Source organism: Etheostoma spectabile, chromosome 21 (assembly GCF_008692095.1).
Source record: "Etheostoma spectabile isolate EspeVRDwgs_2016 chromosome 21, UIUC_Espe_1.0, whole genome shotgun sequence".
NCBI lineage: Eukaryota > Metazoa > Chordata > Actinopteri > Perciformes > Percidae > Etheostoma > Etheostoma spectabile.
Genome location: NC_045753.1, coordinates 2,297,483 through 2,319,815, shown reverse-complemented (window position 1 = coordinate 2,319,815; position 22,333 = coordinate 2,297,483). Strand labels below are relative to the sequence as shown.

General features: G+C 41.7%; 1 protein-coding gene across 1 annotated transcript in view; it reads right to left on the bottom strand.

The window, feature by feature from the left end:
- spata20 (spermatogenesis associated 20) overlaps positions 1 to 22,333 on the bottom strand; it is a 60,444-nt gene that overhangs the window by 21,812 nt on the left and 16,299 nt on the right. Inside the window, 5 exon segments of the mRNA XM_032502376.1 lie at positions 2,465 to 2,664; positions 9,992 to 10,203; positions 17,943 to 18,111; positions 20,606 to 20,798; positions 21,281 to 21,493. Coding sequence (XP_032358267.1) covers positions 2,465 to 2,664; positions 9,992 to 10,203; positions 17,943 to 18,111; positions 20,606 to 20,798; positions 21,281 to 21,493 — 987 coding nt within the window.

Genomic DNA, 22,333 nt, shown 5'->3' with positions numbered 1-22,333 from the left:
TGACACATAAGAGGAAGGGAGAGAGAGAAGAAGTGATAAGAGGTCAAGGCTGCATTTGTAGTAGTAACAAGGGAGGCAGGTGTGTTTTCAAGGCCTGCCTTGCCCCTGAGCTCGTTACCCTTGCCCTGTAGACCTGACTCATCCTCTGCAGGTCATTTACTGTAAGTGAGTCAGAGGGCTAACTATCCTCCTCTCTGTTTCTACTCCTGTTACTTCACTCTCTGTTCCCTTGATTGTACTGCACATGCCTGTACAATAAAAGTTTTCTTAGGGTAACTTGGGGGTAGCTCCTGCTGTGCTTTGCTCTGCTAGTATACTGGTTTCAGGCTAACTGAGGGTGTTAATAGTTCAACACCGATTATATAACCGAGGCTCAAATAACCCTTTAAATGCATGACGGTTGATAAAAAAACTGGGGCGAAAGTCAGCGTGAGAGCTGAGACAGAGCCACTGTCTTCAGACGACCTCATCTCAGTCGGGTAAAAGTTAACACATCGGCTTTTTGTTTCAGAAGAGACTTTTGCAAGTGGAGCTATCATGGTGCTTTGAGCCCACAACTCAAGCTATAGTACTGTGAGGTTATCAAATTTGGTCTTTTGCATTAATGCAGAATGCCACCATATACTGTGTGTGTGTGTGTGTGTGTGTGTGTGTGTGTGTGTGTGTATGTATATAAACCATGTTATCCTCCTGCTAGAGTTAGCACCCAACAGGCTTAAACAGGGCAAGTTTTAAACGTATTTTTAGCCTCTAAACATGTTAATGTCATTAAAAGTGCCTACCTATGTGCAGTGAGTACATGAACACAGTAAATTTGACTTCAGTAAATATGACAGAAAGGCATAAAAGTTATGTTAATCCATACCTCTGTTTATAAGAGCTCACTGTTGCTTAGTTACTATGCGCATGCGTGATAGCTCTAACTCTTGAACTGCAGCTCTCCTGGCTCCACTGTGGTGTCAGGTTACAATCATTCTTTTGTGGAAAAAATGCATTTTGGAATATTTGGCTAAAATCACGTTTAAAACTTGCCCTGTTTAAGCCTGTTGGGTGCCAACTCTAGCAGGAGGATAACACGGTATAGGCAGCACCGATTGGTTTAATTTTTCTCTGCTGACAGCACTCCAAATTTTCAAACAACAGAGCTACGTGTTGAAATCAACCGGAATTCTCCTTTAAGTCAATAAGTCCCATCTTGACGTCATGACAAACTCAAACATGTTTGATAGTAACGTAAGTTTTAAGTCTTGGTAGTAAACTCATATAGTCTGTGACTAAAGGCCAATCCACCATTCTGTGGTAAATTTAATGCTGTGGGTACATACATAGGTATGTGTAGATACGCCGTAGACCGACGTGCACCGCAACAACTGGGATGGGTATGCTCTGCCATGGCTTTGTAGCATTGCTTTCTGGTTCTTCTTCTCCATAAACAAGATGAAATCAAGGAGAGGGTTAACTTTTCCTGCTACAGATTTCCAACCGTTTCCCCACTCACACACACATGCTGGCCCTGCTATTTTCTTAAAGACATTGGCAAAGTCTAAACTTCAGGCCACTTACGTAGGCTACGGGAAAAGCTCTGCGTGTAGCCTCGGCAGAAGCATAAATCCTGCTTGAAACCTCTTTGACATTATGACAGATTGTCTTCAGATGTCAGATGGTGTAGGACGTCTTTTCAGAGTTTTCTAGTGTATGGTATACATTTGTGGAATGTTGTTGCACTACCACCTGGCTGATTTCTTTTCTCAGTGGTAAGAGACTCCACACATTTAGTGTGGTTGATAAGCAATGACTCATATAATATATAGGAAGCATTAAGACTGAAAATAGCAGTAAAATATTGAACACTTCTCAAGAGTGATGATGCGCAGATCTTCCTGTCTCTTATATATGTACAGTACACTGAACAGCTTTGTTTTTTTATTTTGTATTAGTCGGATAATATAATCAATTGAAGGACATCACCTTAGGCTCTAGTTAAATTGTGACTTATGTAAACTGTGACTAATGTTTCAAGATCAAAGGAAGTATTTGGTTAACCATAAATATTAAGGTTTTATTAAAGTTTAGGAATTTAGTCCTCTGTGGCCTGCTGTATAAGTCTAGTGTACTTGCACTGATGCAGTTTTGACTACAATGCATGGTTACTGATAATAGCAGTGAGTCAGCAGAGCCAATACGGGGCCATTCATTGTTTCACCAGCCTCTTCCTCAGCTTTTGTGGAGTTGGTGTGCATTGTTTTGGTTGGTTCACTTCTTGTTGGTAATTGCAATGTCTCTTGTGCTCGCACAATGTCAGACAAGCAGAAATTCCTGCTGAAAAATCTATAAAGTATATGAATCTAACAGCCTGAGAAACACTGCAGGCGTAAACAGAGAACAAAGCAAAGCACAGGGCTGCCTAAGCTACCATGTACCCATCAAGCCACGTGAGCTTGTGTGTGAGTGTAACAATAATAACCTGTTTAAGCGTGTAGTGCTGGGCCATAAGAGCCTGGACCATTTCAGGCAGTGCTATGGGGACCCTGGTCAGACGGTCCGAGAAGGCTGCCAGCAGCTGCTGGGACCTCTGGAGCCACTCCTGTCTTCCAGCATAGTGGGACAGACGCAGGAGATTGGACGCCGACACTGAGTTAGCACTGGGCTCAGCTCCATCCTGATCTGAGAGACACAAACACAGAGACATTTTTTTCAACAGTTATAGTCTTATAGGCTGGCACTATGCTGTGCTTTAAACAATACTGGAACAATTGCGGCAAACAGCTGCCTACTGCTGCAGGAAACAAGCAAAACAAGGAGCGCAAATCAGCTACAAAGCTTTATAGATCTGAGGGAAACTGCAGAGTGGGGAGATGATTCTGTGTGGATATGTCATTTGAGCCATTGTTATCATAACAAGGATTGATTGGTGGACGGAGTTTTGACTGTTTATAGCCCAACCCTGGTGTATTTTGTTACTATATATCAGATTTTGCTCTCAAAGGTATACTAGGTTACTTTTTACGGTTGGTCTTTGTAAGCACAGCATTCAAAGGTGGCCCCTTTAAACGCAGAGAGAGAGAGAGAGAGAGAGAGAGAGAGAGAGAGAGAGAGAGAGAGAGAGAGAGAGAGAGAGATTGTTTCTATGATTTCTTGTTTTTCTTTTGGTTTCTTTAAATTTATATATTTCAGTTCACTCAATTAATTGCATGTGTATTTTCTCTGATCTAATTACTGAATTGTATTATTCTTGATGCTTGAGCAATAATGTATTCTGACATTTATGCCAATAAAGCAAAAAGCAAGAAAGAGCAGCGGTGGTCATGCGAGCGAGAGTTTGAACGAATGAGGGGAGCGCCGTAAGCGAGAACAAAACGCTATTTTCTGATAGTTTTACGCGGTTACGTTCTAAAGCACATATAAACACACCCAAACCTCCGCGGCAAGGTGTTGCATTGCCAGATTTTGCGTAAATGCAGAACTTAATCCTGTCGCTGAGCGCGCGTGCGTGCGTGCGTGCGTGTGTCAGTTAACAGCTCACAGCACAGGTCTCCTCTGGCTGCGTTGTGCGTCCATATCAGACCCTGGGTAGCATGCCAAAGCAGCGCTAGCAAGAATGAGACATAGAAACAGGCTGCACACTGTTATTGGCTGGGGGTAACACACACTCATGGGGCCCAAAGGCTCTTTGATGACGCCCATTAAACATCCCGCACGCAGCAAATAATAAAAGAGAAAGTACAGACAGAGGGCAGGGTCTCTGCAGATACAGACACCGCCACGGACTTCTGGTGGGTTATACGTGATGATTAAGAGGAGCTAGTTTGGTATTACTCTATGCATTGTTTTTTATTAAAGTCCTGCATAATATGCATTTAATCATCACACAGTTTAACCCGTATTCTATCATTGGGTTAAATTTGTTTCTATTCAGAGAAAAAACACAAACTCAATTCAGTAACCATCCAGGTAATGACTTCCTTCTCCAGTCATTTTCAGTTCTGTGCTATGGAACAGACACACACACACACACACACACACACACACACACACCACACACACACACACAACACACACACACACACACACACACAAAACTGTACTAGATGTTCTACTTTACACATGGTAAAGTTACACAAGGTAGGCATCATGTGATCAGGCAACATGATGGTCCAAAGCTAGAAAATAAAAGGATGTGGTTAATTGAATGGGTTACACACAACAGATACTGCCTGTAATCGTTTATGAGACATAATCTCCCCTAACAAATGTGGTGCTCCGGATCCAAAACATTAGACTCTTTATTTCTAATTCTAATTGTGTAACAACAACAACTCGTCCAACAAAAAAGGACGGAAGATGGCGAGCTATTCAGTTTAAATACAGACTTTCCACCTTCCCATGACTTCCCACAGCCATCCCAGTCTCAATGTGTGGTGTGACGTGATGGGACTAACAGATGACCTCATGACTTAGCCCTGTTAAGTGATTTGTCCTTATCTTTTATCAGTGTCCAATGAGAGCCTGTAGGTGATCTTCTCATAACCCATGGCATGACCCTGCTGCATGTCTGCATCTCAGCAATGCTCTGATGCCAGTGCCTATGCATGTGTGTATGTGTGTGTGTGTGTGTGAGTGTGTGTGAGAGAGAGAGAGAGAGAGACTTTTGAGTTGTTAGCTGACACAAGTCGCTTTTAAGTCAAACTGCAATTTTAGGTAAAAAAACTAAAAATAGCTAAGATAACCACACACAAAAGCCTCCTGCATGTACAATACAGTATCTGTTATGACAAGCACAAATTTACAATCACATATAGATGCACGTGAACCCCCATGCATGGCTGAACTAATTTAATCCTGCAGTATGTTTCAGTTGTCCCTGAGCCCCATGGCAACACAAACACACACACACACACAGACACACACATACACACACACACAAACAAACAAACACACGTTGAGCAAGTGAGTCTTTCAGCTTTCCACATTTTCTTAGAGAGCCCCATGGAAAGAGGTCATATACATACATAGCCGTGAGAAAACTGCCAACACACACACACACACACACACACACACACACACACACACACACACACACACACACACACACACACACCACACACACACACACACACACACACACACACACACACACACTTACAACATAACACTATGGAACTCCTAAGTGGATAAAAATGTATATCAATAAATTGTTAATAACTAGTCTATTCTATAAAGACACACTGATGCTTTTCAACTAAAGTGACCCACAGCTCATGCATCCCACATTTTTTGACTTGTGTCAAATACATCTAAAAGTAAATTTGGGCCGCAACAGACAAAAAATATTTGAACAAACACAGCTGATTCAAATACGTTGCCACCGTCCTCCTAAAACAAATCCACACAGGGGAGTATGGCAGGGCTGTAGAATGTGGAGTGGCAGTGTGATGGGGTAATCCGTCTTGCAGTGACAGGCAACGCTGCGGGGACAGGCGTCCACACTGCAGCGGCTGTAGCGTCACTAATGGGCTTCAACACAGCGCCGCCACCATAATGGCACAGTCAATCCTCTCGGATGAGAAACCTCTGACACGTCAGCTCCGATAAACACACACAGATGCAGGTGTGACGGAGTACAGGGACAGGCACGCACACACAACCATGATCTCCAATCTGTCAACAATTCTTTATAAAAATAACTATTTGCCTCTACTTTGTTCCCCCGTCCATCTGTAGTGTGTTACTTCTGTCTGAACTATTTGCACCAGGCTATGTCGTGGGCATGTTTGTGTGTGTCTTTCCTTCAAAAAGCTGTGGCATCTGGAACATTAAATCTGACAAACTTTCAGATTGAATTCCCAGCTTGGAGTTTGTTTTTCGTAGACAGTGGTTCAATGTTTGTAGTCTAAGAGGGCGAAGTAACTCATTAAGTACATGGATGTATGCGCATTAAGAGGACAAGCGGGTGTGACAGATCTTTGTCCCTTTGCCTAGACCCAGAAAGCAAAGAACCAAATCAAAACATGTGTACCTTGTATGTGTAAAAGAAGCTGAATGTGATCAATTGGGATAGGGGAGGGGGAGACCAGTCTATTGACAGCACATAGCACTGTATATTATAAGAAGGATATTAGGCTGAGTAGAGATGACAAAAAGAATACAAACACAAGTGGATGAAGCTAAATAATCGCTCACTGTCATACTGGAGTAGCAAGAGAGGGGAAAAAAAAACAAAGAGGCTGCCAGCGCCAGACTGGATCCTGTGGTCTGACAGATCAAAGGTAAATGTCGGCACATCCACGAGGTGTCAGCTGCTCTCAACTGGCAGCCGCCATCCGGTGGAGAAGTAGACTGGCAGCTGAATGTTGAGATCAAACCCATTTATATTTACAGTATATCGCATCAATCCTTTGGCCCTTGAAAGAATACTCCACTTGTCCACTGATTATTGTAAAAACAAAAAGTTGAATTATGCAGTTTTATTTCTGCCATTTCACTTTTTAGAGTTATAGTCTATGCCATTAGTGTTCCTTATACCTAAGGGGTGGGGGAAAAAATTTTTTTACAGCATAGTATTTGGATATTTTCTGTGGCAATACTGTACAGAATACTTTATAGCTACACGGACGCTGAATATCGGTCTTAGATTATATAAACTGCACATGAGAATTTAACTTTTTTGTACTAGAATAATAAAACCAATTTCTCTTTTTGTCCACTAAAGAGTGCAGTTAATTTGTCTTTCTAGATGTAACACATGTTGACAACGTTTTCCTTTGGGGACATAATTTGAAGTTGGGAAAAAATGTGATAAGTTGCAATATATTGCAATATATCGCAAAATGTTTAACATCTCCTCCGCTGATTCCCACCCCTATTATACCTACGCTGAAAGTCAATTTTTAAGGGCAATACAGGACAAAAAGAAGGTGCATGCTTTGAGTAAAAAGATAGAATGTGAGTTGAGATGCAAGGGAGATGAGAATAGGCAGAGGCAGAAGGGGAATTTCAGATTCCCACTGTGATGTTTCAATCTGTCAAAGGCAGATGAACTAGGAGTCACGATGGAGACAGGTTTGACAGGCCTGGTGACCAAGAAGTAGCTGACGAACCAGAGCATCAGTCTTTGAGTGCTTCAGAGGTGGGGAAGTTCAACTCGAGTGAGAGAGGGCTGCACCACACTGGAGGGAAAATAAGGGTCGTCAATATTCCTGTTCATCCACCCATCTTTCCTTACCTCCTCTCTCTCTCCTGTGGTTTAAGTGTAGCAATGAAGTGAAACTGGCAGTCATATTACAGCCGAGGCCTCCATCTTGTTAAGCTCTGGAGCAATCGATAAGGGGAAAGATGTAGGCAGGAAAGAAACCGACGGACGCGTTTTTTGGTAAAATAAATCGCATAAGTATTTGTTTCCCTCAAATCCCTCTAACCAGATTTGTTGTTGATATTAACATTAACTGTCTACACACCTCAAATCCTGTATTTATTCATCCGTCTCAGCTGTCCATGCTTGGACCAGTCCGAGCCACAGCGCTGTGCGCCAGTAGGAGTGTTAATCCTCCACCTCCCCATCAATCCTTCCCTGAATCTCCCAACCTATTACAGTAAAGACAGCAGCAGCAGTAGAATCAATACCGTATTTATTTTCTACAGCTGTCGATCCAGCACTTATGTTCCCCAACTATTGGATGGACGGTCATGAACGTTTGTACATATCTTTATGGTATCCAGAGGTTACGTTGGTGATTGCTTGACTTTTTTTCTGTAGCATCACCATGAGGTTGACATTTGTTGTTTTGGGCCAAAGGTCTCAGCCAACTATTGGATGGATTGCTAAAACATTTGGTACAGACATTCATTGTCCCCCAAGGTCAAATTTAAACATGGTTGTGATGCCTTCACATTTCTGTGAACACCATTATCAGTCAAAATTGTATTTGCCCAAAAGAGTTTGGTCTATGACTTAATTCCTACATAACTAATGAAAACCTTGCTTGCTTAGCTGAACTTTGTGTTTAGTGCTAATTAGTAAACATAATTAACAAAGTTAAAGAGCGAGATGGTGAAGATGGTAAACCTGCTACACGTCTGCATTCCAGCAGTTATTTATTCTAGAAGGCAGGGGACCTTTCCAGTTGCTTCTCCGTCAGCTCGGCAAAATATATCCTAAAATCTATTTTACAATAATAATAATAATAATACATTTTATTTGTAGTGCACTTTACATTTAAACAAATCTCAAAGTGCTACAGGTAAGATCATAAAAGCAAGGTAAAAAACATCAGTGTAAAATATCTATAAATAGTGCAACGACATTTTTGTGCAAGGTTAAAAATCATAAGTTCTGCTAAGGAGAAATGTTTTTAGTCCTTTTTTAAAAGTCTCAAAAGTCTGTGGTGCCCTTAGATGGTCAGGGAGGGCATTCCATGTCCGAGGAGCGGCGGAGCAGAATGCACGATCACCCATGGTGCTGAGCTTAGTTCTGGGGAGTAGGAGGCGGTTGGAGTTTTTTGAGCGGAGGGATTGTGTTGTAGTGGGAGGGATGAGTAGTTCGTTCAGGTAGGGCGGGGCATTTCCATAGATGCACTGGTGGGTGAGAATTGAGACCTTATATTCAATCCTAGAGACGGGAAGCCAGTGAAGTGAGTGGAGAATGGGTGTGATGTGGTTGCACTTTCGCACTCTCATCAGGATCCTTGCAGCACTGTTCTGAACATATTGCAGTTTCTGCAGACTCTTGTGAGGGATCCCGATGAGAAGTGCGTTACGGTAATCCAGTCTAAATATTAGCTGTGCTTTATGTGGCCTACGTTGGCCAGTGATGGCATGTGGCTATGAGTCCCTCATCAGGATTGGGAAATACACTTGCCAGTCTGCTAACCTCCTACTGACTCTGCTAGCCTGGGCTAGCTAGCCAGCTGGCAGGGGAAGTTTTCAAATGTAAACATCAGAGTAAAAAACAAAGACAAGAAGATGAGTGTAATGATAACTTTGTAGGGATTTGGACTCTCACATCATGGTGTTAAAGGGACAGTTCAACCAAAATCGAAACATACATGTACATATTTTCCCTCTTACCTGTGGTGCTAGTAATCAACCTAGATTGTTCTGGTGTGAAGTGCCCAGAGTTAGAGATATTGGCCATAGAGTAGTCTGCCTTCATTCCAATAAAATAGAACTAGATCAAAATGGCACTCAGCTTGCGGTGCTCAAAGTGCCGAAAAGATATCGCTTTCCAGAAATCATGACCCGGTTACTCAGAATAATCCACAGACCTGGTTGTGAGCAGTTTCATGTAGGAACTATTTCCTTGCAACCAAACAACACCCACCAACCGTATGCATCTTTCTTGTGTTCCGACATTGCTAGCATGGAGATCAGTTCATGGCTAACTAATATCGTTAGCTCACCGGAGCTAGCTAACTCAACAGCTCAGCCGAGGAGGACGTTGTCACTAGCACGATGCTGCATTTCTCCAAAGTCGGAGCTAGGAATGACGTCACACCAGAGTTGTTCGTGTTGCATTAAAATGACGCTGTATTTTCTGCTTACAAACACAGACGCAACATGTACGCCGGATAGAAGTTGGACAGTGCTGTGTGTACAACTGGAGACACAAAGACGTTTTCACTACTGATGATGCACTGAGCAACCATGTTGACTTTTAAGCTCGGCTTTGTTCAGGGTACTGTGAGGTTGTCCGACTTTCCAAGTCAAAAAATATGAAAATTCAGAAATTCCGACTTCCAAATGGAACGCACAATTAGTACGCTTCCTTCTGAGAAGTGATGCGGTTGGTGGGTGTAGAAAGAAAATAGATCTTACATGACAGTGCTCACAACGAGGTCTGTGGATTATCTTGAGTAACCGGGTCATGATTTCTGAAAAGAGACATTGCTGTTGAGTTATTCAAATGTGTTTCTTTGGCACTTTGAGCACCGCTAGCTGAGTGCTATCTAGTGCTAATTGTATTCAAATGCAGTATATCAATGTAAGCATCCCTCACCCACTTTGAGCTGCAACAGTATGGTGCTGTCACTGGGATCGCTGCAGAAGTAGCCGCCGCCGCCCTGTTCATCCCAGAACAGCTGGTCCTGCCTGAGCTGCAGCTCCTCGGCCCACTGCAGCCACTCCGGCTGCTGATTGGCCTCATACAAGTCCAGGAGGCCGCAAATGATGAAGGCGTAGTCATCCAGGAAACCAGAGATAGGTGGAGATCTGGAGAACACAGCGGCAGAAGAGAAATGAAAGTCAGATTGAGAAGAAAGCGAGAACGAGGAGAGTTTTCATTAAAAATGTATCGACGGATCATAGAGCGTTGAGATGGGTTGCGTTGGTGAACTAGTTCAGCTTCTTGTTTTTCTCCGCCTTTATCTTTTATATACCAAATGCTTGTTTACAATGCCTGAAGATGAAGAAGACCAAGCTGTGTTTTCTATCAAGACACAATAGAAAACCCAGAAGAATTGTCCTGAAAGATAATAAAAAAAGCCTTTAGGAGTTCTCAGTGACAGTACGGCGATATATTAGGCTACACTTGGCGAGTTGAGCATAATCATTCTCTGCAGCATTTTTCTCTAAGTGAAATGAATCATTGGTTTTCTCTGTGCTCTTCAAAGTATGCTCACATGAAAGTGTCCTCGCCAACCTAGTGGTGCATTTAAAGTTATTGTAAAATACCCTTTTCCCATCTAGTTATCGTATTGTTATCGTTTACTAGCAATTTACTGGTGAAATAAGTTATTTTTAAAAGCTTATGTTATTTTCATGAGCTTAGAAGTTATTGCATTATAAACCAATTATTCTATTTTGACCATATGGCCTTAATGGCAATAAACAAGCCGTTCTTAAATGCCATCAATTGGGCCCCTGAGAACTTGGGCCCTTTGCTGCATGCCATTCTCCCTTTCATTTTTATAGCTGTCCTATATGAAAAGGCCCAAAATGCCCCCCAAAAGAAATAAAGTAAAATAATCTTAAATGCCATCAACTGTTGTTTTGTGCTCCTTTTAAAAAAACATGTATACTTTTTTTTATATTTTTTTAAAAGTATCAGTTCAGGCACCGTTTTTACCGTTTTAGCAATGGTATCGGAAAAAATCCAAATGATACCCAACCCTAAACTACACCCCAACAACAAGCCCCTTCTGGGCTCCCACACGGTCTGACCTCCCCCCTTCAAATTCCCACAATGCCACCCCATCTGGGTGAGTGCGGGCGGACAGACGGTGACAGGAAGCCAGATAGTGGTGTGCTGGGGCAAAGGTGCTGGCTGGTGGTTAAGAGGCTGAAAACAGCAGGAGGCTTTGGAGGAGATGAAGCGCATGACGGCTTTGAGAGATTGTGGGGGGGAAGTAGTCATATCATGGCCTATCTTTCCCAGACGTACAGACAAAGGTTGACTCATAAGTTGAAAGGAGACAACAGGTCCTCCCACACTGGACAGGACATGGCTAGTGGAATGTAAAATCAAAGTGGAAGAATGTACTTGGATTTTGAGGTCATGATTAACAGAAGTGTCTACAGCGATGCTATTGGCTCTAGAACTGAAACTTGGACCTGAAGATGGTGCACGATAAAAAGTCAGGGGATCAAAATCTCTATAGATAGATCAATAGAGAAGATTAGGAAAGCAGCTATGAGGATCTCTTCATCAGAGGTGGGAAAGTTAACCTGAACTGCATTTGCTAATTCAACCAGTCAGTCTTTCCTCTTGTAAAACCGATGCATACTGTTTGAAATCACTTCAGATCAGGCATACATGACATTTTTGTAGTGCTTGTTAAAATAAGCTTCTGTTTGTAGTGTCTTCTTTCCACATTCAAGTGGGCCAAACCATTATGGGCTCATTGCTGCCCCCCTATGGCCAAAATCATTTCAAAGTGAGGCTAACATATCATTAGAAGTGTTTTACAAAAAAGGGCTGGGGAAAAAAAGATTCAAGGATGCACATCACGTTAACTTTCCCACCACTGATAAAAAGTAGCCGTTTCCCTAAGCCTCTCTTTTGGAAGTAACTGTCTCCCATGCAGCAGACGAAACAGTCCCAGACTGGACTAGGGGATCACAAAGCTTCTCAAACCTCACCCTGTAGGGAAAATAATTGTCTGTACCAAAACTGTATTGCAATCCATCTAATAGCTGTTGAGACAGTTCACTCAAAACCAAAAACTATCATGTTGGCAGAGGAGGAAAATCAATGGAACCAGGTATAAAGCCAAAAATGACTAATGGAAGTTATTATAAAGAAAGATTCTGGTTTATTACAACTTGGGTCTTAATTTTGTAGTATATTTTAGTCGCAGAGGCAAACTATGGTAGGTACAGTAGGTCAAAGGTTAACCTGGAAGTCAGTCTGTGTGCTGTGATGGATGTTTAATTGTCCACCTTTGTTTTCTCTACAAATTTCCTACAAATACCTGGGAGTGCACTTGGACAATAAACTGGACTGGGCCAAGAACACTCAAGCCCTCTACAGGAAGGACCAAAGCCGTCTCTACTTTCTGAGGAGGCTGAGGTCCTTCAACATCTGCAGGACGATGCTGAGGATGTTTTATGAGTCTGTGGTGGCCAGTGCTATCCTGTTTGCAGTTGCATGCTGGGGCAGCAGGCTGAGGGTAGTGGACGCCAACAGACTCAACAAACTGATCCGCAAGGCCAGTGACGTCGTGGGGGTGGAGCTGGACTCTCTGTCGGGTGTGTCAGAGAGGAGGACGCTGTCCAAACTACATGCCATCTTGGACAATGTCTCGCACCCACTCCGTGGCTTGCTGCTCAATCACAGGAGCACTTTCAGTAATAGACTCATTCTCCCAAAATGCAGCACAGAGCGCCACAGGAAGTCATTCCTGCCTGTGGCCATCAAACTTTATAACTCCTTCCTCTAAGTGTCTGACAAACTGGACATTATTATCTGTTTTGTGCAGTAACACTGGCTTGTAATGTGTGCAATACTCAACTGCTACTATTAATATTATTATTATTATTATTACTTTTCACCATTGCAACACCTTCATTATGTTAATTATGTAAATACTGTATAATAATATTCCTTTAACTATGTAAATATCCACACTCCTTATATTTCTTTATTTATATTTCTACTATTTGAGCAACTGCAACACAGAGTTTCCCTTTGGGAATCAATAAAGTATTTCTGATTCTGAAATATCTATGCATGATGACTGTTGATGTTTGTTTTGTCAGACTTCTTTTGAGGAGATCTCAAATGTGACCCTTTCTGATTAACTTGCGTAGTCCACGGCGTGCTCTGCGTAGAGCATACATACCAAGCCTTAAAACCACAAATCCTAGTAGAAGGACACTTTATTTAAGTCAGATTTTAGGATTCAGAGCAAAAGGTTTCTACTCTGGGTACATCTTGTAAAATAACCTTGGTGAAATCAATGATTTGTATCTGTGCTGCCTCCTTTCCCACACTATCGCAGTCGCGGTCTGAAGCTTACCAAAACTAATCACAACTCTTCTCTCACACCGCAACATGTCATCTGGCTGAGGCGACGCCAGCCACGGGGATGACGACCTGTGACAAGCCTCACTGACACACAAACACAAAAAATGTAAAAGCCTTTCAGAAATACTCAACAGCCTTTTCATTCACACCTTCAATAGTGCGTGTTAAATGAGTCATTTCCCCGAGAGAAAAAGATAAAACGCCTTGTCAGTCACCCGTATCATACTGCAGCACTCAGAGACCGCTTTTTAAGAACAGCTTCATAATGATTCTCTCAAACACTACGCTGAATAAATGCTCAGAGGGAGAAAGCTATCGGGGCGATGTGAGTCACATAAACACTTTGACTCCAATCAGTTTTACAACAGCAGCGACCTTTATGTTAGAATTATTTAATATGCTTTGCTCGTGCTAGAGAATGTACTGTTGAACTATTACGCTGTGCCACTGCATATGAAATAACACATAACACGCACAAAAAATAATGGGAGAGGGAGCAACAGAGAGAAAGACAGGACAGAGAAGTAAGAGAGATTTCCCTGTCTGACTCATTAAACAGGAAACGGAGCTGGTGTTGGTTTTCCGGCGTCAATCTAAAGACCTTTGGAATTCAACTCGCATTCCTGTTTTTGTGCACCTTCCTCATGCCGTGAACCCTAATAACTTATCTTCTGCTCTCTGTTGCTGCATCTCTTCTCTCAAACCACTCACAACATCTCTTAGGGTACCATAACATAGGATACACTGAGGCCAGTGTTATGAATTATTACGGTGGGTAAAAATGTAAATGTAAGAAAATGCTTACTGCACCATCGGATTACAGCCTGGGCTCAGGTTTACTGACCACTGGGGCTAGTAGTATTAGACACTGTATGGTAAAGGCAAGTCTAGCAGTATTTTATATTATTTTAACTGTAGTTTATTTTGACTCAACCCAAAACTCGCCTGTTTAGTTCAGTTAGGTCGTTTTAAAGGATCTGTTGAAAAGACAAAAATACACAATGGCAGACAAACAAAATGTTTTTCCTTTTTGTCCATTGTGTGGATTGCTCGTGCTAATTTATGCACTGTGTGGGGCTTTGTGTTGGATTAATCTTTGGTCTGGAGCTGTTTAGCATGGTTTTCTAATTTCTAATTTAGGGAAATCTTAAAGCTACATCCTGTAAAAAAGATATGTTGGACAATAGTGTGCTTCCAACTTGGTGGCAACAGTTTAGGGACGGCCTTTTCGGGCCTTTCGGGCCTTTTCAAATGGTTTTCCCATTTGGGTGTGAAGAAATTGAAAGACCAACTCCCTAATGCCCTTTTGGCAAAGTAGACTAGTAACTGTTATGATAGCATGTTAATGTACTACATGGTTTTAGAAAAACATGTTCCACAATCACATACAGTTGAGGTAATCCAGATTACCACGTACTTTGTTCAGGTATCCATTTTGGTCATGTAGTGTACATACATACTGTACATGACATGAATTCAACCCAAAGTTGCTTGATGAAAGTTTCTACAGTGAGTTGTGTATTTCCAGCAGCAAAAAAGGGTTTGCTTGAAATAAATAGAAAGAAATAGGTAGTCATTTTACTGTAACAAGCAGTAGCCAACATAGCCGAAACAACAGTATGCAACCAGCAGACGCTCCCACTTCATTACCAAAGAATCTGCAGAAAAAAAAAAGACTCTCCGACAAGTATAATCACTGGTCAATGCAGAACAGCCTGCGAATGACCAAACGTGTAAACAAGTCATGTAAGAGTGAGTCGACATTACCAGTGTCCCACTTGGACCTTGCCACTATCTCAATCTGCCTCTAATCCCTGAAGACAGTAGTAAAACTCAATCATCCAATGGCAAGCTGGAGCCAGGGAAAATCGATGGCAACACCTGCACAGCCTGTTAACCCAGTTAGCCTCAGCACCTACCATTCCTCCTGGTGAATTAGGTCACGGCCCATATGTGCCTGGCATTACAGAGAGGTTTCCCCACGTCTGGAAACTAAACCATGCTTGAGAAAATGGCCTCGGTAAGCATTCTCAATGTTGACACCATCCTGTATTGGACAATTATGAATGAGACAGAAGCCGTGGAACAAGGCCAGGGTGTTTAGGCACAAGTGTGTAAAATGGTCTACATTTCATCAAGCGTTTTTCTGCTGATTCGGCGGCATTTCACACTCAGTCATTCTCAGTAAGTAGGGCACAGGGCTGGCAAACAGAACGAGGACACCCGGAGTGGTAGTGTCCAATCAGCAAGGAACTGTGTGTTTACGTCCCGATGCTCAGTCTAATCCAATGACTGAAAGAAATGGTTTCCACAGTAAATGTGGCAAACATACACACATACTGAACATAAATACTGTAGGTAAAAACATGTTTTATTTAAAAAGATATTTTATTCATACGGCTATATTTCTAATCTGTATGCTTGCTGTCCTATGCTAAAAAAAACCTGCATGTTCTCCCACTGGAGAGCCTCTACTCATATATTCATTCAACAGGCATCTATAATCCATTTTCAATATGGCCAGTCTTGTTTCAAATATACAATATGATAGAGGCTAGAGAAGAAATGCAATTACTGACATGTGTAACCAGGTTACTGCAGATCATGTGTACATGTTCTGATTTCCTGCCATAACGTGATTTCAGAAAATAGTCTTGTTTACTGTTTGTGTCTAAACAGTTAGTCATCCTAGCACAGTACACCTGCATGTTACTCGTACATGTAAACGCTCCCTTACAGAATTTGCCACATGATTATTTAACGTATTAAAGGGAGTTATGTGTAAATGAAAACATTATTGTCTCACTGCTTTAAGAGGGGCATACCATTGTTTCAGGCATCAACGAAAAAGAGACAAGGACTTGAGTTGTTAATAGAGCTGGGTACTGAAACGAAAAGTTGAAAATGTGTGAAAAGTCACACATTTTGTTGCAACATTTTTTGTCACATACAGCAAATATCTCCTCAATATGCCCAGAACACACTGTAAAAAACATCTCCTCACTATCTGCCTGTCCCCAGAACACACTGTAAAAAACATCTCCTCACTAGCTGCCTGTCCCCAGAACACACTGTAAAAAACATCTCCTCACTAGCTGCCTGTCCCCAGAACACACTGTAAAAAACATCTCCTCACTAGCTGCCTGTCCCCAGAACACACTGTAAAAAACATCTCCTCACTATCTGCCTGTCCCCAGAACACACTGTAAAAAACATCTCCTCACTAGCTGCCTGTCCCCAGAACACACTGTAAAAAACATCTCCTCACTATCTGCCTGTCCCCAGAACACACTGTAAAAAAACATCTCCTCACTAGCTGCCTGTCCCCAGAACACACTGTAAAAAACATCTCCTCACTATCTGCTAGCTGCCTGTCCCCTGAACACACTGTAAAAAACATCTCCTCACTATCTGCTAGCTGCCTGTCCCCAGATCACACTGTAAAAAACCGAGGCCTCTGTAGACAGCCCAGGGTCTACAAACAACAACAAAAACAACCTGTGCCCACCTGCACCACGAAGCATACACAGACAGTGTTCCAGCCAATAACCAACAAGAAGGAGTTGGTTGAACCATCACCGCAGCAGCGTTAGCACGTAGGCTACTTCCAAAATGCACGTTCATGAATTGACCAACTCCTTTTTGCCTAGAGCACCTTTAACACACTTTTCATCTGAACGCGTATTGTGATAGTAGCCCACATGCTAACGCTGCTGCGGTGATGGCTCAACCACCTTACCAGTCTGTTCCAGCGGTTCTATTATGTACCTTTACCCACTACGTCATTAAATCATTTCAGGAGAATATCTATCAAAATTCTCATGGTGCTTTTACAAAATGTTATTTACAAAAATAGTCGACCATACAATATGGTTGCAATATAAACATAGAGGTATTTGGTCAAGAATATCGTGATATTTGATTTTTCTCTATATCACCCAGCCCTAATTTAGCCTTAGCAATAAAAAAGGCGTTCATTGTCAACATGTTTGTGACCTGTTGTTGACTGTTGTTTGGTGCTCTTGTTTAAGGAATCGCTTCAGATACCGATTGGGCACCAGCAGGGTTTTAAAAGGACTGTTTTAGCACTGGTTAAAAAAAAATTGTAAATGATACCTAAACCTAGTTGTTACACTTAATAAAAACTTGGTGCACTCCAGAAAGTCTTATAGACAGCTGCAAAGTCGCATTGATGAAGTCCAGACCTTCATCTGAGGACCGAAACGGCGGAAATAAAGGGAGTACGTGTGATTGACAGTGTGCAGGATGTTTATAGTCCTTACCAAAACACTGGTTCTAAATATGGTAAAGTCGACCCTCAAGGCAACTGCAACTATTTCACAATAATTTAGCTGAAGTTGTTACAACGAGATGCTGTACACAGGTGACTATTCTAACCACAGGTTTTATTCAAACTGTTTATATCTTCTTTGCATACAGTGCAAGCACATTCTAGTCATACACAAACTAATCATTCTCTTACATCTGTTGCACCTCCATGTCGTCTCCACGGTAACAGGATCTGATGATGGTCTGTCGTTCAGCATCCCACAGGTGCTCCTTTAAGAAGTTTCCGGCCTGGACTGCCCTCTCCAGCAAGGCCTTGTCCCCCAGCACGGCTCCGACACTAGCGTAGGCCGACAGCATCAGACCTGAAGAGGAAGAAGTGATAGTGATGATGATGATGATGATGATGATGATGATGATGTTAAGTTATAATACCAATAAGTGTAATTACTCTTCTGAAAACATCATGTCCTCTCTACGTTAAGGTACCAATGTGTAGCCGCACCGCAGTCCCGGCTTAGTTACTTCCCCCGCCCTTTGAAGTTTCTTGGTTCTCTTTCACTCCTTCTCTCTGTATCCATTCCTTGCTCCCTCTTTCCCTCCACTCCTCTTTTATGTAGAGTATCAAAGCCTGGTGACTGCACAGCCAGGTCTTCAAAGTGCTGCAGCGGAGGACAGGTGATTAATGGAGGGGTTTCTTCATTAGAGAGGAAGGAAGATTCTTGTGTCTAATTGGAAAGTTCTCGGGATCGCAGAGCCTCATTACCTCACGGGGTAGCAACATTTGTAGCTGTGTGTGTGTGTGTGTGTGTGTGTGTGTTTTTGTGTTCTTCTAATTAATCACATCTGAGACGATGCGGTGGACAAACAATGTTGAGAAGCGTCCAAATTGGCATCACACTAATGGAAAGCGAAAACCTGTGCCTCCGAAATTATCTACACATTTTGATACTGCTAAAATAATAAATGTGTGTATAAATAAACTGTCAAAAGGATGTCTTGTTAGCCTACTTTTATATTTGCCTGTGGTAAGCACGCGGTAGTAAGGTTCAAACACCGGATTTGGACCACTATCAAAGAATTAATTTATTGCGGTCTGGTTGTTCTAAGTGTGGGATAAAAAAAAGTCTCAGAATCATCTGTCATATAAAAGGATAAGCAACATTAGCAGGCTATTGAGGGCACTGTACCAAAGGACGGAAACTATTAAATGACTATTATTATTTAATGATAGATCACTAAAGATAAATCCTTCTTAACTCCATGTACTTCACAGAGCATGGATCACCTGTTACAACAGGCTACCAATGAGTCTGAGTACAGATCTGATACCTGTGCCTTGATACTGTACATATCGTTTTACTAGGGGGATTTTCATATTGCCAAATTCCTGACATTTTGTGAAGCTCTGACTATTGTTACACTCACTGCTAACATGTGGTTGCTGTTTTGCGCGTGCAGCGTCAATAAGCAATCATCATTTGATAAATTACAGAAAACCTATTTTTCTTCACTGCTTTAAAAACATTAGTTGCCAGTGGCAGCGCAGCACAACATGCTGTGTAAGCTACTGTTTTCAGAGTGGCGAGCAAGACTTGATTTGAGTTAACTGGTGAAACTACTCTAAAGAGTCCATATCATTTCTGGGATTTAGGGGGGTTAATTTGTGTCTCAAGTGCTTCCACACGCATACAAACTTGGGGGGAAAACTATTTGTGCTGTTTTGAGTGAAATACAGGTTTCTGAATGTATCTGTGTGTACTAACCACTTTAGCTAATACCATATCTGCTAGATTCAGTCAGTACAAAGCAGGATTAGATGGGAGACTTCTTCTAAACGAGGGCGCACTTCCAACTTTGGGTGGAATACCTGCAGACGAGGGACATGAAAGTAGTTCTATACAATTTCTTTTGTAGATTAGGGTGAACTCCTGTGTGTGTTGCAGCAGGGTTTTGCCATTGAGAACAAGGTGGCTAATCGCTAACAGCGCTAGCTTCTAGCCAGTTGCGCTACGCAGTACCTAGTTCCTGAGCATGTGCAACTCCTAACAAAGATGGGATAGAAGTGTGATGTCTCACTCTGTAGCTAAAACACAGAGCTCAACACACAGGGTGAAAAGATGAGCTGCAGCAATGTGCAGTACAACAAAGATATGGTGTTTTTTGGAATTTAAATCATGTAAACCTATTGTGGTACAACCTCTAAACACAATTATGAACCTGAAAATCTGCATAATATGGGCACTTTAAATTTTTTTGTTTGAAGATTTCCTTTATAAATAATGTTGTATCGGATTGGTTTGTCGACTTAGCAATAATCAATGCACCTTCCCTTAATAAATACAGGTTTTATATAATATTACTTTCAAGTGAATCAGAGTATCCTTGCAAAAACCTTACAGCATTGTACTGCATTGTGAAAGACTAAGCCACCTCTTCAACTATACTGGCTTACATGGAAAACAAAAACGGCTTTTATCTCATTGGAAAAACGACCCACCTGATTAGGCTGCAGGTGTTGTATTTTTTTAGCCTATTTATCCTACTGAATATGTAGATTACCATAGCCATGCACTAGCTGATTCTTCTTTGGTTGGTGAGTCTGTTAATTGTATTGCATTACACTGAGGCTGACCTTAAACTATATGTGTAAAAGAAAATCTAAAATATATTTTAACAATTCAACAATGTAACAATTCCTCATTGTTTACCTAGGCAGAATAATGCCACAAAAAATACCATTAACACTCCAAATATAAGTAAAAAACTTCAACAATAAAAACGTACTGGCCTCAAGTTAAAAAAACAATAACATTTCATTGTAGTGTAAACGTGTATGAAAAGTAATCTAGACGTTACCGTTCCAGGAGGCCAACATCTTGGTGTCCAGATGTGGGCGTGGCCGACTGTTTCTCACTTCTGCCATCTTGGTCCTGGCAGAAGCCAAGACCTCATTGGCCTTTTCTACACTGATGCCAAAGCGAGCAGCCGTTAACTCCACCGAATACCGCACGATCAGCACATTCTGGCCCTGCAGCTCCCCGTGGGGGTCCTGGCAGCAAACAGTACAGGGGGATAAGAGGGTGTTCACAGAAATGAACTCATACTGACTGCAAGTTAGTGGACCAGCTTTACACCTTGAAATGTTCTTGGAACATGATATAACAAGTAATAAAGCATTGTGCATGTAAATGATTGTTTTCACATAGACATTCTTATTGATGATCATATACACATTATATCTGAGTCTAGCTTCACAGATGATTCTAAATGTAACTTTAGTCTGTTCATTCATTCATTCATCCATCCACCCACCCACCAATTATGTAAAAATTACTCTATTACTTTATTACTCATTAGCACGTTGGAATGCACACAATGCATTACTATATTATTTATATATTTATTGTATGTATGTGTGTCTTGTATGTGTATCTTGTCTGTGAATTATCCTTTTATGTGCTACACTTTGTGCCTTTTAATTGCCCCTCGGGGACAAATAAAGCTACTTGAATTGAACTGAATTGGAATTACTTGTTCTGGAGTTACATTGCCGAGATCCTTGACCCCATAGTGGTGCATGATGATGTCTGCCTGTGTTGCAGCTCCCGTGGCGCCCTCAACCACATCTGGCAACAGCTCCCGAACTTCTGAGGCCGTCCAGACACAGAAAGAGCCCTCTCGCTTTTCTGTCCCCCCTGATGCTGGGACGGAGTCTGCATCCTCTGCACTGTAGAAGCCTCCGGACTGATTCAGAGAATAGACCGGAATGGAGAAGGGGGAAGGAGAGGGACAGCTGCTATTTAATGGCAAGGCAATTTGAGACAGATATAGGACTAAATATAGCAGATATTACAGTAAACATTGTGTGCAGTAACATTGTTTATAGTATATGATATGAGAGATGTAACGGTGGACACAGGCAGAATTGGAGAGTGTGACAGTATGAATGTACAAGGAGACCTGGTATGATCCTTACCATAGCGAGAGTAATCAAGCTGCTATGATTGGTTGGTTATGCCGTGACACGATAAGCTTGAATCAACTTAAAACAAATCGGATTAAAACACCCGCAGGTCTAGAGTTTCAATAATTAGTTGACTAGCTGATTTATTATCGACAGACAAATAATTGCCAACTATTGTGATAATTGATTAATCGCCAAAGTAATTTGTCATGCAAAATGGAAGAAAATGCAGTTTAATCAGGTTATCTCAATTATGGCGATGGAGATTAGCTGCTTTTTATTGTATTACATCAAAAATAAACTGAGTATATTTGGGTTTTGGACTGACACAGCTAGGCCTGTGACATTTTCACATGTTTCTGTACACTCCGTTTTCTCAGAAATAATTGCGATCAACAATGTCATTGTCTCTTTCCGTCAAATTTTAAAATACATATTTATCTATTATTTCATATTTATTTTTGTATTTTTTCTCCTAGTTATCACACGAAAACTAGGAGACCCCCGACTAGTCACGTCATATCGGCGCCAGAGCTCTGTGCTCCGCATGGTTCTCCGTCAGGTCAGCGGTGGTAGTAACCCCAGAATAACTGTCTGTCACTTCAGCAGAGATTACGGTT